At 37.2% G+C, this 17438-nt stretch overlaps 1 protein-coding gene across 2 annotated transcripts in view; it reads left to right on the forward strand.

Moving 5' to 3' along the window:
- The window catches only part of USP32 (ubiquitin specific peptidase 32), a 653327-nt gene that overhangs the window by 274783 nt on the left and 361106 nt on the right, over nucleotides 1-17438 (forward strand). For both annotated transcript variants that reach the window (XM_053707352.1, XM_053707353.1), the window contains exon 5: nucleotides 17043-17202. In XM_053707352.1, the coding sequence (XP_053563327.1) occupies nucleotides 17043-17202 (160 nt within the window). The remainder of the gene's footprint in view (nucleotides 1-17042; nucleotides 17203-17438) is intronic.

Genomic DNA, 17438 nt, shown 5'->3' on the forward strand with positions numbered 1-17438 from the left:
TCATTTTGTGCTCTAGACATGAGCGCGCTCCTTAGCTTACATCCCTGCTTTTGAACAAAAGATTCCAAGAGAACAAAGAATAATTTATAATAGAAGTAAATTAGAAAGTTGTTAAAAATTACATACTCTATCTGAATCATGAAAGAAACATTTTTGGTTTTATATCCCTTTAATACACTACAGAAGGAGAAATTGTACAGTACACTGCCCCTTTTAAAATTGGAAAAAAAGAGTCAGTAAATTAATATTGGACGAACTGTATATTGTAGAATATGTTGGTGCTTACTCACCAGTATTACATATAAGAGTACACTACTATTTTGCTAATTACTTTGATGGATCTTTGCATAGTATACACAGGTGTCACACTACTTGTTAAATATTATTACTGCCATTTATTTGTAAAGTGCCACCAAAGAAAGCTGGTTAGATTAGTACACAATGAAAATTATGCATGGATAAAAAAAATAAATTCAGATATATAAAACAAACCAAATTAATACAATGGGGAAGAAGAAGGGTAAGAGCAAGTATTGCTAATGAGTTCTGTTATATATATATATTGGAGAGATCTAGCTTAAGGTAGATAGTGGACACCCAAGATGAGATATGAGAAAGACAGTGACATAGGTTAGCAAGGAAGGAGAGAGGTCTGGTGCAGAGAGATAGATTGGAAAATCATTGAGTTATAACTATTTAAATTATTTTTTTTAAATTGAAATTAACAGTAATGCATGCTTGTCATTTAGACATCCCTAGGGTGAGACTACTCATTGGCTGATAAGGATAACTCCCACATGCCTTCACCAGCATGAAGTAATATATTTTATTCAGCGTAGAAACACCAATTTTGCAAATAAATAAATAATAAAATCCATACAGTTGTAATCAAAATTATTCAACCCCCATTACAAATCAAGTTTATTGTCAAAATTTACAGACTTTCAGTTGTTTGCAATGAAGAAATCAAACGAGCAATTAAATAGATCAACACGACCAGTGCTTCAGTGGTTTCCCCAAATTCAACCGAAAATGCAACTTTTAAAGAATTCTGCATTCTCAATTATGCAACCCCCTAAATAGAATCCCTCACAACAGCACAAATATGCAAAACAAGTGTTGTCTCAAGCACACCTGATGCAACTAATCAAGGGCTGCATTAGTTGCACCAGCTGTGCTTGAGCTACAACACATGAAATACCTGAACTGGCTAGGGGTTTGTTAGAAATATGGCTAAGTCAAAAGAATGGTCCAAAAAGTTAAGAGAAGAGATCATCACCCTTCACAAACATGGAACAGGATACAAAAGGCACTGAATTTTCCTAGAGACACCGTTGGAAACATAGTTCAAAGTCAAAGGAACAGTAGTTGCATTAAATGGACGGGACAGAAAAAGGAAGCTATCAACGGCTGCAACCAGATTTGTGAGAAGGCAGGTTGAGAAAAACCCTTGAGTGACTGCAAAAGACCTGCAGCAAAACTTGGTGGTAACAGGCATTAAGGTTTCAGTTTGCATAGTAAGGCGCATACTAAAGCAGAAGGTTTCCATGTTAGAACTCCAAGACATACACCACTACTGACACAAAAGCACAAGAAAAGTCGGCTCCAATATGCTCAAAAACATATAAATAAGCCACATAAGTTTTGGAATTCTGTTCTGTGGAGCGATAAAACAAAACTGGAATTTTTCGGCCCAATAGATCAGCGGTATGTTCTGGAGGAAGAAGAATGAAGCATATGCTGAAAAGAACACTCTGCCTACAGCTTAGCATGGTGGTGGCTCTGTGATGCTCTGGGGCTGCTTTGCATCCTCTGACACTGGAATCCTGCAGCATGTGGAAGGCAAGATGGATCAGGGAATTGTAGGAGAAAACGTCATGCCGTCTGTGAGGAAGCTGAAGCTTTGGCATCATTGGACCTTCCAACAGGACAATGATCCCAAGCATGCCTCAAATTCCACCAAGGCTTGGTTACAGAAGAAGTCCTGAAAGATTCTACAGTGGCCATTACAGTCACCTGACTTGAACCCCATAGAAAATCCCTGTTGGGATTTGAAGAAGACGGTTGAGGCAGGCAAACCCAGGAATATTACTAAACTGGAGGCCATTGCTCATGAGGAATGGGCTAAGATTCCTCAGGAATGCTGCGAGAAACTGGTGTCTGGCTATGCATCTCTTATGCAGCAGGTCATTACAGCAAAAGGGGGTGCTCTATTAAGTACTAAAGATGCTTGCCATGAAGGGGTTAAATAATTTTGAGACTGCAGAATTAATTAAAAGTTGCATTTTCAGTTAAATTGAGCTATTTCAATTGCTTTTGTTTGATTTGATGATTGAAAACAGCTATAGGTCTGTCAATGTTGACAATAAACCTGGGGTTGAATAATTTTGATTACAACTGTATTTAATGTACCAATTGGGATACTGCTCCAAATGGCTGTGGATGGTGAGCCAATCAGAAGTGTCTATCACACATCTGGTTTATGCTGCTACTGCTGCAGGTTGGCTCATTGTCCATTTCTTTAACTATGGTTTTAACCCTTTGCCAGTATTAAGCACATAGACTTGTAGCATTGCTAGTGCTAAAATGACATGCTCTACCGAATTAGAACACATAATTTATTCACTTTTATTGCGTCCCTTTATTTGGCTTATTTTTTAAGCTTCTATGGGTTATAGCTACAGATTTTCTTGATGTTCATTCATCATTTATTCTGGTGTATCAATATCATGTCTATTTTACATCTATAATGTATGCCATCGTTTTTTGATGTCTTTAGTATGTTACTTATAAGCTTTATTTGTATCTTTTTCCTTCTGTATTTGTACTGATGACATATACAATAGCTGTGCTTTCACATTTGAAAAGCTAATAAAAATAATAATTTAAACACTAACATATAAAACCAGAGGAATACATCATGATCCTGAAACATAGATTCTGTTAAAATGTTTGGTTTAGTTTTATTATCATTACTAATTGGTAATGATTTTGTATAATATTAAAACCTGATGATAGTTATATGGAAATGGTTTTATAATTATTTTGCTTTGTTTCTAGCAGTAGCACAAATTCATAAATCAGATGCATTGCAGCGGTAAAAAAAAAGTGGAATCTCTGCTGCTTTTGACATTGCAAATAGTAATTTTCTCTTACAAATTCTTATTCACTTTTTATATACAAAGAGTAATAAGCAGTTTTGAGTAAGATTTTCATCTCTTTTTCTTTTTTCTGTCTGTATCTTTTTAGCTTGTTTTGCTGATTGCTTCTAACACATTTTCTGTTGGATCAGTTCCTATAATTTAAAGTTTAGTAAAGACTGGCGGCTAGATTACGAGTCTTGCTTTATGAGCTATGCGGTGCTACCGTGCAGTTTTTTTCTCACCGCTCACTTAACTGCAGCACTAGTATTATGGGTTTTTACAAACCCGGCGTTAACAGGCAAGAAGTGAGCGTAGAGCAAAATTGAGCTCCATACCGCACTCCAATACCAGCGCTGCTTAAGTCAGCGGTGAGCTGGTCGTACGTGCTTGTGCACGATTTCCTCATAGACATCAATTGGGAGAGCCGGCTGAGAAAAAGTCTAACACCTGCAATAAAGCAGCGTAAAACTCAGTAACGTAGCCCCATTGATTCCTATGAGGAAACACATTTTATGTTTTACACCTAACACCCTAACATGAACCCTGAGTCTAAACACCCCTAATCTTACACTTATTACCCCTAATCTGCCATCCCCCGACATCGCCTACACCTACATTATACTTATTAACCCCTAATCTGCCGCTCCGGACATCGCCGCCACCTACATTATACTTATTAACCCCTAATCTGCTGCCCCCAACATCGCCGACACCTACATTATATTTATTAACCCCTAATCTACCGCCCCTAACATCGCCGACACCTACGTTATATTTATTAACCTCTAATCTACCGCCCCTAACATTGCCAACACCTACATTATACTTATTAACCCCTAATCTGCTGCCCCCAACATCGCCAACACCTACATTATATTTATTAACCCCTAATCTCCCTCCCCTAATGTTGCAGCAACCTACCTACACTTATTAACCTCTAATCTGCCGCCCCCAACGTCGCCGCTATTATATTAAATGTATAAACCCCTAAATCTAAGTCTAACCCTAACCCTAACACCCCCTAATTTAAATATAATTTAAATAAATCTAAATAAAATTACTATCATTAACTAAACTATTCCTATTAAAAACTAAATACTTACCTATAAAATAAACCCTAAGCTAGCTACAATATAACTAATAGTTACATTGTAGCTAGCTTAGGGTTTATTTTTATTTTACAGGCAAGTTTATAGTTATTAAATAGTTGTTAACAATTTAATAGCCCCCCCAAAATAATAAAAAACCCAGCCTAAGCCAAACTACCAATAGCCCTTAAAAGGGCCTTTTGTGGGGCATTGCCCCAAAGAAATCAGCTCTTTTACCTGTAAAAAAAAAAAATACAAACAACTCCCCAACCGTAAAAACCACCACCCACACAACCAAACCCCCAAAATAAAACCCTAACTAAAAAAATAAAACCCTAACTAAAAAAACCTAAGCTCCCCATTGCCCTGAAAAGGGCATTTGGATGGGCATTGCCCTTAAAAGGGCATTTAGCTCTATTGCTGCCCAAAGCCCTAACCTAAAAAATAAACCCACCCAATACACCCTTAAAAAATCCTAACACTAACCCCCGAAGATTCACTTACCGGGAGAAGTCTTGATCCAAGCGGCAAGATGTCCTCAACGAAGCCGGCAGAAGTGGTCCTCCAGACGGGCAGAAGTCTTCATCCAGACGGCATCTTCTATCTTCATCCTTCCGACGCGGAGCGGCTCTATCTTCAAGACATCCGGCGCGGAGCATCCTCTTCAAACAACGTCTTCTTCGGAATGAATATCTCTTTAAGTGACGTCATCCAAAATGGCGTCCCTTAGATTCCGATTGTCTGATAGAATTCTATCAGCCAATCGGAATTAAGGTAGAAAAAATCCTATTGGCTGATGCAATCAGCCAATAGGATTGAGCTGGCATTCTATTGGCTGTTCCAATCAGCCAATAGAATGCAAGCTCCATCCTATTGGCTGATTGCATCAGCCAATAGGATTGAAGTTCAATCCTATTGGCTGATTGCATCAGACAATAGGATTTTTTCTACCTTAATTCCGATTGGCTGATAGAATTCTATCAGCCAATCGGAATCTAAGGGACGCCATTTTGGATGACGTCACTTAAAGAGATATTCATTCCGAAGAAGACGTCGTTTGAAGAGGATGCTCCGCGCCGGATGTCTTGAATATGGAGCCGCTCTGCGTCAGAAGGATGAAGATAGAAGATGCCGTCTAGATGAAGACTTCTGCCCGTCTGGAGGACCACTTCTGCCGACTTCGTTGAGGACATCTTGCTGCTTGGATGAAGACTTCTCCTGGTAAGTGAATCTTCGGGGGTTAGTGTTAGGATTTTTTAAGGGTGTATTGGGTGCTAAATGCCCTTTTAAGGGCAATGCCCATCCAAATGCCCTTTTCAGGGCAATAGGGAGCTTATGTTTTTTTTAGTTAGGGTTTTATTTGGTGGGTTTGTTGTGTGGGTGGTGTTTTTTTTATTATTTGCTCCTACTAGACACCATCATCTCATCCGTGTATCATCTGCTCAGTCTCTCTAGTTTTCTTTCATGTAATTAGCAAGAGTCCATGAGCTAGTGACGTATGGGATATACATTCCTACCAGGAGGGGCAAAGTTTCCCAAACCTTAAAATGCCTATAAATGCACCCCTCACCACACCCACAAATCAGTTTTACAAACTTTGCCTCCTATGGAGGTGGTGAAGTAAGTTTGTGCTAGATTCTACGTTGATATGCGCTCCGCAGCAGGTTGGAGCCCGGTTTTCCTCTCAGCGTGCAGTGAATGTCAGAGGGATGTGAGGAGAGTATTGCCTATTTGAATGCAATGATCTCCTTCTACGGGGTCTATTTCATAGGTTCTCTGTTATCGGTCGTAGAGATTCATCTCTTACCTCCCTTTTCAGATCGACGATATACTCTTATATATATACCATTACCTCTGCTGATTTTCGTTTCAGTACTGGTTTGGCTTTCTACAACATGTAGATGAGTGTCCTGGGGTAAGTAAGTAAGCTTATTTTCTGTGACACTCTAAGCTATGGTTAGGCACTTTTTTATAAAGTTCTAAATATATGTATTCAAACATTTATTTGCCTTGACTCAGGATGTTCAACATTCCTTATTTTCAGACAGTCAGTTTCATATTTGGGATAATGCATTTGAATCAATCATTTTTTCTTACCTTAAAAAATTTGACTTTTTCCCTGTGGGCTGTTAGGCTCGCGGGGGCTGAAAATGCTTCATTTTATTGCGTCATTCTTGGCGCGGACTTTTTTGGCGCAAATTTTTTTTTCTGTTTCCGGCGTCATACGTGTCGCCGGAAGTTGCGTCATTTTTTGACTTTTTTTTCGTCAAAAGTGTCGGCGTTCCGGATGTGGCGTCATTTTTGGCGCCAAAAGCATTTAGGCGCCAAATAATGTGGGCGTCTTATTTGGCGCTAAAAAATATGGGCGTCTCCACATTATTTAAGTCTCATTATTTATTGCTTCTGGTTGCTAGAAGCTTGTTCACTGGCATTTTTTTCCCATTCCTGAAACTGTCATTTAAGGAATTTGATCAATTTTGCTTTATATGTTGTTTTTTCTATTACATATTGCAAGATGTTCCACGTTGCAACTGAGTCAGAAGATACTTCAGGAAAATCGCTGCCCGGTGCTGGAGCTACCAAGCTAAGTGTATCTGCTATAAACTTTTGGTATCTGTTTCTCCAGCTGTTGTTTGTATTGCATGTCATGACAAACTTATTAATGCAGATAAAATTTCCTTTAGTACTGTTACATTACCTGTTGCTGTTCCGTCAACATCTAATTTTCAGAGTGTTCCTGATAACATAAGAGATTTTATTTTTAAATCCATTAAGAAGGCTATGTCTGTTATTTCTCCTTCTAGTATACATAAAAGTCTTTTAAAACTTCTCTTTTTTCAGATGAATTTTTAAATGAACATCATCATTCTGATACTGATAATGGTTCTTCTGGTTCAGAGGTTTCTGTCTCAGAGGTTGATGCTGATAAATCTTTGTATTTGTTCAAGATGGAATTTATTCGTTCTTTACTTAAAGAAGTATTAATTGCATTAGAAATAGAGGATTCTGGTCCTCTTGATACTAAATCTAAACGTTTAAATAAGGTTTTTAAATCTCCTGTAGTTATTCCAGAAGTGTTTTCTCTCCCTGATGCTATTTCTGAAGTAATTTCCAGGGAATGGAATAATTTGGGTAATTCATTTACTCCTTCTAAAACGTTTTAAGCAATTATATCCTGTGCCATCTGACAGATTAGAGTTTTTTGGGACAAAATCCCTAAGGTTAATGGGGCTGTCTCTACTCCTGCTATATTTTTAGCGGATGTTGCTGCAGCTTCAACTTTTTGGTTAGAAGCTTTAGCGCAACAAGTAACAGATCATAATTTTATAGCATTATTATTATTCTATAACATGCTAATAATTTTATTTGTGATACCATCTTTTGATATCATTAGAGTTGATGTCAGGTATATGTCTCTAGCTATTTTAGCTAGAAGAGCTTTATGGCTTAAAACTTGGAATGCTGATATGTCTTCTAAGTCAACTTTGCTTTCCCTTTCTTTCCAGGGTAATAAATTATTCAGTTCTCAGTTGGATTCTATTATCTCAACTGTTACTGGAGGGAAGGGAACTTTTTTACGAAAGGATAAAAAATCTAAGGTAAATTTAGGTCTAATAATCGTTTTCGTTCCTTTCCTCACAACAAGGAACAAAAGCCTGATCCTTCATCCTCAGGAGCGGTATCAGTTTGGAAACCATTTCCAGTTTGGAATATATCCAAGCCTTATAGAAACCTAAAGCCAGCTCCTAAGTACCCATGAAGGTGCGGCCCTCATTCCAGCTCAGCTGGTATGGGGCAGATTACGTTTTCTTCAAAGAAATTTGGATCAATTCCGTTCACAATCTCTGGTTTCAGAACATTGTTTCAGAAAGGTACAGAATTGGCTTCAAGTTAAGGCCTCCTGCAAAGAGATTTTTTTTCCCCGTGTCCCAGTAAACCCAGCAAAGGCTCAGCATTTCTGAAATGTGTTTCAGATCTAGAGTTGGCTGGAGTAATTATGCCAGTTCCAGTTCTGGAACAGGGGCTGGGGTTTTATTCTATCTCTTCATTGTACCAAAGAAGGTCAATTCCTTCAGACCAGTTCCGGATCTATCAATATTGAATCGTTATGTAAGGATACCAACATTCAAGATGGTAACTGTAGGACTATCCTGCCTTTTGTTTAGCAAGGGCATTATATGTCTACAATAGATTTACAGGATGCATATCTGCATATTCCGATTCATCCAGATCACTGTTAGTTTCTGAGATTCTCTTTTTAGACAAGCATTACCAGTTTTGTGGCTCTACCGTTTGGCCTAGCATCAGCTCCAAGAATTTTTTTCAAAGGTTCTCGGTGCCCTTCTGTCTGTAATCAGAGAACAGGGTTTTGGTATTTCCTTATTTGGACGATATCTTGGTACTTGCTCAGTCTTCACATTTTCGCAGAATCTCATACGAATCGACTTGTGTTGTTTCTTCAAGATCATGGTTGGAGGATCAATTTACCAAAAAGTTCATTGATTCCTCAGACAAGGGTAACCTTTTTAGATTTCCAGATAGATTCAGTGTCTATGACTCTGTCCTTGTCAGACAAGAGAAGTTTAACATTGATATCAGCTTGTCAAAACCTTAAGTCACAATCATTCCCTTTGGTAGCCTTATGCATGGAAATTTTAGGTCTTAGGACTGCCGCATCGGATGCGATCTCCTTTGCTCGTTTTCACATGCGACCTCTTCAGCTCTGTATGCTGAACCAATGGTGCAGGGATTACACAAAGATATCTCAATTAATATTAAACCGATTATACGACACTCTCTGACGTGGTGGACAGATCACCATCGTTTAGTTCAGGGGGCTTCTTTGTTCTTCCGACCTGGACTATAATCTCAACAGATGCAAGTCTTACAGGTTGGGGAGCTGTGTGGGGGTCTCTGACGGCACAAGGGGTTTGGGAATCTCAGGAGGTGAGATTACCGATCAATATTTTGGAACTCCGTGCAATTTTCAGAGCTCTTCAGTCTTGGCCTCTTCTGAAGAGAGAGTTGTTCATTTGTTTTCAGATAGACAATGTCACAACTGTGGCATACATCAATCATCAAGGAGGGACTCACAGTCCTCTGGCTATGAAAGAAGCATCTCGAATTTTGGTTTGGGCGGAATCCAGCTCCTGTCTAATCTCTGCGGTTCATATCCCAGGTATAGACAATTGGGATCACAAATGAAGAAGTGGAGTCCCAGGTGAATATAGTAAAAACAGTCCTTTATTATAAACGTTTAAAACGGAAATTCTTGTGAGACGCAGCTCACTCGGTCCCAACAACAGCCTTGGAGAGGAGTAGAAAGAGCGTAGCACCAGTGGCTATGAAAGAAGTATCTCGATTAGTGGTATGGGCGGAATCCAGCTGCTGTCTAGTTTCTGCGGTTCATATCCCAGGTGTAGACAATTGGGAAGCGGATTATCTCAGTCGCCAAACGTTGCATCCGGGCGAATGGTCTCTTCACCCAGAGGTATTTCTTCAGATTGTTCAAATGTGGGAACTCCCAGAAATAGATCTGATGGCTTCTCACCTAAACAAGAAACTTCCCTGGTATCTGTCCAGATCCCGGGATCCTCGGGCGGAGGCAGTGGATGCATTATCACTTCCTTGGAAGTATCATCCTGCCTATATCTTTCCGCCTCTAGTTCTTCTTCCAAGAGTATTCTCCAAGATTCTAAAGGAATGCTCGTTTGTCCTGCTGGTAGCTCCAGCATGGCCTCACAGGTTTTGGTATGCGGATCTTGTCCGGATGGCCTCTTGCCAGCTGTGGACTCTTCCGTTAAGACCAGACTTTCTGTCGCAAGGTCCTTTCTTCCATCAGGATCTCAAATCCTTAAATTTTAAGGTATGGAGTTTGAACGCTTGATTCTTGGTCAAAGAGGTTTCTCTGACTCTGTGATTGATACTATGTGACAGGCTCGTAAATCTGTATCTAGAGAGATATATTATAGAGTCTGGAAGACTTATATTTCTTAGTGTCTTTCTCATCATTTTTCTTGGCATTCTTTTTGAATACCGAGAATTTTACAGTTTCTTTAGGATGGTTTAGATAAAGGTTTGTCCGCAAGTTCCTTGAATGGACAAATCTCTGCTCTTTCTGTTCTTTTTCACAGAAAGATTGCTAATCTTCCTGATATTCATTGTTTTGTACAAGCTTTGGTTCGTATAAAACCTGTCATTAAGTCAATTTCTCCTCCTTGGAGTTTGAATTTGGTTCTGGGGGCTCTTCAAGCTCCCCCTTTTGAACCCATGTATTCTTTGGTCATTAAATTACTTTCTTGGAAAGTTTTGTTTCTTTTGGCCATCTCTTCTGCCAGAAGAGTCTCTGAATTATCTGCTCTTTCTTGTGAGTCTCCTTTTCTGATTTTTCATCAGGATAAGGCGGTACTGCAAACTTCTTTTGAATTTTTTACCTAAGGTTGTGAATTCTAACAACATTAGTAGAGAAATTGTGGTTCCTTCATTATGTCCTAATCCTATGAATTCTAAGGAGAAATCATTGCATTCTTTGGATGCTGTTAGAGTTTTGTATTATTATGTTGAAACTACTAAGTCTTTCCGAAAGACTTCTAGTCTATTTGTCATCTTTTCCGGTTCTAGAAAAGGCCAGAAAGCTTCTGCCATTTCTTTGGCATCTTGGTTGAAATCTTTATTTCATCATGCCTATGTCGAGTCGGGTAAAACTCCGCCTCGAAGGATTACAGCTCATTCTACTAGGTCAGTTTCTACTTCCTGGGCGTTTAGGAATGAAGCTTCGGTTGATCAGATTTGCAAAGCAGCAACTTGGTCCTCTTTGCATACTTTTACTAAATTCTACTATTTTTGATGTGTTTTCTTCTTCTGAAGCAGTTTTTGGTAGAAAAGTACTTCAGGCAGTGGTTTCAGTTTGAATCTTCTGCTTATGTTTTCATTAAACTTTATTTTGGGTGTGGATTATTTTCAGCAGGAATTGACTGTCTTTATTTTATCCCTCCCTCTCTAGTGACTCTTGCGTGGAAAGATCCACATCTTGGGTAGTCATTATCCCATACGTCACTAGCTCATGGACTCTTGCTAATTACATGAAAGAAAACATAATTTATGTAAGAACTTACCTGATAAATTCATTTCTTTCATATTAGCAAGAGTCCATGAGGCCCACCCTTTTTTGTGGTGGTTATGATTTTTTTGTATAAAGCACAATTATTCCAATTCCTTATTTTTTATGCTTTCGCACTTTTTTCTTATCACCCCACTTCTTGGCTATTCGTTAAACTGATTTGTGGGTGTGGTGAGGGGTGTATTTATAGGCATTTTAAGGTTTGGGAAACTTTGCCCCTCCTGGTAGGAATGTATATCCCATACGTCACTAGCTCATGGACTCTTGCTAATATGAAAGAAATGAATTTATCAGGTAAGTTCTTACATAAATTATGTTTTTCGTAGCTTAAAAAAATATGTTTAAAGCGCTAAATATTAAAGGGACACTGCATTGTAAAAATTATTTCCCCTTAATGTTTTTCCAACAACTTGTTAAAACCAGCCGCACGCTGCAGCATATTAAATGTATGGGAACGTGCTCCTTAAGGTTTATGTTTTGTATTTGAAATAGTTGTTTTGCTTATTATCTTAAGAGCACAATTTAGTCTCAAGAATATTTACATTAAAATGTGCTTACTTAGTAGCAAGAACTGACCTCCTATATAACCTCTCTCTATTGCCTTTCTCTATATAGACAAGGGCCAATACTTAGGCACTGACAATTTAATTTTAATTGCTAGAATAAACCTAAAGGTGCAATTTACAATACACCCCCAATGTTAGGTTAATGTCTGCTGCTGCCTCATGTTTATTTCCTTTTCTAGTATAGATGACAATTTCAACAGACAAAACCAGATATTTCAAATTACTAAATAAAGGTAAATGAGCTATTTGCAAATAATTTAATACACTCCACAAGTGAAATGGAACATTGGAACTGCACATAAAGAAGAGAAAATTTTACAGTATACTGTCCCTTTAATTACAAAGCTTGTTGTTCATTTTAATGAGTAGAGATAACCTAAGGCCCCTAGGCTAAACTAGTGCTTTTATTTAGGCTCATTTTGCCACAATAGTGTTTTCTAATCCCCTTTTTACATCTTAAAGAGTAGAATGCTTATTTAATTTGTAACTCATTCATTACTGTACTCTAGATATTGATCCAGTCTGGGTCTTTCTGTTGTGTATCCATACAATTATTCAGTTTGTAATCTGTTCATCCTAGCAAAAAAAACTCAGACTCCTGCACACAAGTAGCTAAGTGTGGTGAAACTCAAAATTCAAGTGCAAAATTACTTTACAGGTTCATCACAAATTGGCAATTTAGACACTAAAGACACTGAATGTCTTCTTGATTGTGTTCATCAATAAATTCCACACAGGATTTTAACCCTTTAAGGACACAGCTTTCAGTTTGCTCAGTTTGCTCAATTGTTTTATGACGGAAAAATTCTGTGATATGTCCTTAAGAGGTTAATCATGATCATTTCTTGTGCCCTCCAAACCCATTAAAAATGATGTATGGAAACTAGATGAGCACTTACTAAACGACTTGGAAATACAAACTAACCTCATAGAAAATATTAGAGTATTTTCAAATTAATAATACACCTGATATTTCACCGCAGAACCTTTGGGAGGCACATAAAACTGTTATAAGAGGGATCCTGATAGCTCAGAAAGCCCTTATAAATAAATCCAAAAGAGATTCCATTAATCTTCTGATAAAGTCCATAGAAGAAACAGAGACACAACATAAAAAGGACCCGTTTGATATTCAAACTCTAGAACACTTAACCAACAAGAAAAGGGAACTAGCCACTCTTTTAAATAAGGAAGCTCACAGACAACAATTTCTCTTTAAACGACAAACATATGGATCTTACAATAAGCCAGGTCGAGCCCTAGCCAGACTTGTTAAGAAAAAATCTAAGGCTCGATACATTTTACTGTTTAAAGACAAAAAAGGACAACCCCACCACTCCTCCCATTCCATTGCCACAACCTTTAGAGATTTTCAAAGATCTATATAACTTATCTCCTAAGACCCCAAATGATAATAGTCAACGTAGAGAAAACATAGACCACTTTATTTTGCAATTACACTTACCACTTGCTCACACTAGAGCAAAAAACACAATTAGAAGAACCAATAACTATAGAAGAAATAAAAGACTCTATTAAAAATCTCCCAACGGGTAAAGCACCTGGCCCAGGTGGCTTCTCATACTCTTATTACACCAAATTTAAAGACATACTGGCTCCTCACCTTTTATCATATTGTATCTCCATAGATGATACCCATTCATTTTCCAAAACAGCGTTAGAGACTCATATTATAATGATCCCTAAACCGGGGAAGACAACAGAAAACCCATCCAACTATCGCCAAATATCTTTAATAAATACAGATCTAAAAATCTATGCCAGAATATTAGCGGCTAGAATCAATATGTATATTACGGATCTAATTAACCCAGATCAAGTAGGATTCATTCCCGGTAGGGAGGCGAAAGATGGTACGGTCAGAACCTTAAACCTTATTCATTATGCACAAGAAACGAACACCCCATTGGTCATACTGTCTACAGATGCGGACAAGGCTTTTGACCGTGTCGCCTGGGACTTTCTAAACCTAAAATTACAACACTTAGGCTTTGGAGATAATATGCTACATCGAATATTCGCTTTATATACACAACCAAATGCCAGTATATGTCTAAAAGGAATATTGTCAGACCCCTTCAGCATAACGAATGGCACAAGACAGGGCTGCCCTTTGTCACCGCTTTTATCATGATTGAGACTATAGCCGCCAAGATTCGCAACAATATCAGTATTGAGGGTATCAAAATTAAAGAACATAAGTACTTAATTTCCCTATACGCTGACAATATTCTATTTACCCTGACTAACCCAGAACAAGCAATACCTATCTTAATTGAGGAACTACAGTCTTTCCATACCCTATCCAACTTTTTAATAAATTTACCCAAATCTGAGATCTTAAACATTACACTATCAGACGACCTTCTAACTAAAGTCAAAAAAATAAACCCCTTTAAATGGTGCTCCCACTCCATTAAATACCTAGGCACTAATTTGACTCCTAAAATTAGCTCATTATTTGAATATAACTTTGTACCATTAAAAATTAGAATAATAAATTACCTCTCCAGATGGAGGAACAAACACATCTCATGGTTAGGACGAGTTAATTTAATAAAGATGAATATATTCCCCCGTATTCTTTATCTATTACAAACACTCCCTATCCCCGTCCCTAAAATCTATATAACATCCTTGCAGAATGCCTTCAGTAAATTCACTTGGAACAGGAAACATCCGAGGATTAATAAAGAGGTCATGATGAAACATAAAGGACAGGGAGGACTGGGTATGCCTAACTTACAAGCATATAGAACAACTATATTCCTACAAAGAGTTTTAGACTTATACACACATTCATCCAATAAAAGATGGGTAAATATCGAGCTAGCAAATCTCAATACCCATCGTGTCAGCGAGTTGTGCTGGTCACTTAACAAGGTTGGGACCAATACGATTACCACAAACCCGATTTTAATTGAAACCTTTCAGGTATGGCATGAGACACTTATACAATACCCTCATGTCTCTTCCACGCCATCACCTCTTATTTCGTTACTGACTATTGGAGACTTTAATATTGACCTTTCTAGAATACAGAACATAATATACAAAAAATTACAAGATCTACCTATACATTTCCTCATAGATAATAAGAAGGGATTTACTTGTTTTACAAACTGGTACACATTATAGAATCCACCACTTCCTCACTCAACATCCAAGATCCAGGAATATGATCAGATCACTTACTAATTTCGAAATTTTATTTACTCAGGATCCAGCTTCGAGACACACTATTTCAAAAATATATAAAATCTTGATTTATACACAACCTGGACAGATATTGGGTTATATGGAGGCTTGGGAAAGGGATTTAGGTAAGATAATACTTCCTCAGACTTGCTTACAGATATTTCAACATACAATGAAGGCATCAATATCCTCTAGTGTTGTAGAACCGAATCTTAAAATCTTACATAGATGGTATTACACACCTCGTAGACTCCATAAACTGTTCCACAAATCAAATAACAAATGTTGGAGATGTGGACACGTGGGAAGTGATATGGCACATATGTGGTGGTGGTGGTGCTCGGCACTCCACACATTTTGGAGACAAATTATCGCATAAATGTAACATATTTTAGACTCTCAATTCCCATTAGATCCCTTAATCTGGCTCTTGAACAAACCACCCCCTATAAGATACAAACCAAATCTGAAATTTATAACCATAATGATAAAAAAAGTGTAAAGTAAGTGAACTCCCCACAAACATATGTGGATACAAAAAACTTCAGAATTACTAGAACTAGAGGAAAGTCATTATTTAAAACAAAACACCATGCATATTTGCGCAGAAATGTCCTCTATATGGGAATATTATATTGGTAAGGTGGGAAAGCAGAAAAAGAGGGATACTCTAACAAGCACACTAAACTGATTTGCATGGAAAATAGTAATCTGACGCTCCGGAAAACTCTTAATGAAAAAGCAATAAGGATCTGAGTCCGTTTAAAATATGTGTTGTTTGAATGTTTGCTTTTATTAAAGGGACACTGAACCCAAATTTTTTCTTTCGTGATTCAGATAGAGCATGACATTTTAAGCAACTTTTTAATTTACTCATATTATCAAATTTTCTTCATTCTCTTGGTATCTTTATTTGAAATGCAAGAATGTAAGTTTAGATGCCGGCCCAGTTTTGGTGAACAACCTGGGTTGTTCTTGCTGATTAATAAAAAAGTGCTGTCCAGAGTGCTAAACCAAAAAAAAGCGTAGATGCCTTCTTTTTCATATAAAGATAGCAAGAGAACGAACAAAATTGATTATAGGAGTAAATTAGAAAGTTGCTTAAAATTGCATGCTCTATCTGAATCATGAAAGAAATTTTTTTTGGTTCAGTGTCCCTTTAAGTAATATGGATAATCACACCCGCACACAAAAGACAAATCTATGGACAGTTAATCATTCCGAGATGTGGTGTGAATATAATGTCATAGTTTTATTTTTCTTTAAAAAATAAATCAGCCTATGTATATATTAAAAAAAAAAAAAAAAAAATAGCTGGTCTGTAAAAGAAAGCTCACTGCCTGATAAGAAAAACCCTCCCTTGTAGTCAATCGGCACAGGAACATCAATTAAATGAAAGAGAATAATAATAAAAAATAACAGTGGTTTGTAGGCACACACACATGATATTAAATATCAGTAGGTAGTTTCATTTTGTTTTGTACAGTATTCATTTTTAAGGTTATGCAATAGTGCCCACAGTCCTGCAAAGATAGCTGTTCTTTAAACGTGGTTTACAAATTTAGGTATCATGTATATTCTCTCTTGTTTTATCCCTAAATCTACTTACATTGATTCAGATAAGGTTTCTTTTCCAAACTTGAATTTAAAGGAATATGAAACCCAAAAATATTCTTTTGTGATTCAGACAGTGCATGCAATTTTAATTTTTGTGTATCATATCACTTTAATATTGTGTTATTAAAAGTCAAATGAGTCCAACAACACTATCGAGTTACATTTTATAATAATTTACTTTATTTTTCCATCTACATTTTATAATTGATATTATATACTTTAGCATAATTAACCAAGATATTCAATGTTTTTCTTCCCGTTCTACTAAGTTTTTCTTTTTTACTTTTAGGGTGAAAAGGTGAACTATGACAAGTTTAGAAATTGGTTACTCCAAAATAAAGATGCCTTCACGTTTTCTCGTTGGCTGCTTTCTGGAGGTGTCTTTGTAACGCTTACTGATGACAGCGACACTCCTACTTTCTATCAAACCTTGGCTGGAGTTACACATTGTAAGTAATGTATATTATATTACATCTGATATTTTCATTTTTTTATCACTATTAATTTCCAATTACAAACTGTATGCAGATTTTTTTGTAATAGATTGCAAATTTATTAAAATTGCGGTCCTTAAATATTCACTATTTTATAATGAGGTACATTTCTTTTTCTTTTCTTTTTATGATAGCCACATTGTATTTAGGGGGAAAAAATGAAGTGGGAGAAAAGTAATACGCTGTACTGA

Source organism: Bombina bombina, chromosome 3, assembly GCF_027579735.1.
Source record: "Bombina bombina isolate aBomBom1 chromosome 3, aBomBom1.pri, whole genome shotgun sequence".
Classification (NCBI taxonomy): Eukaryota; Metazoa; Chordata; class Amphibia; order Anura; family Bombinatoridae; genus Bombina; species Bombina bombina.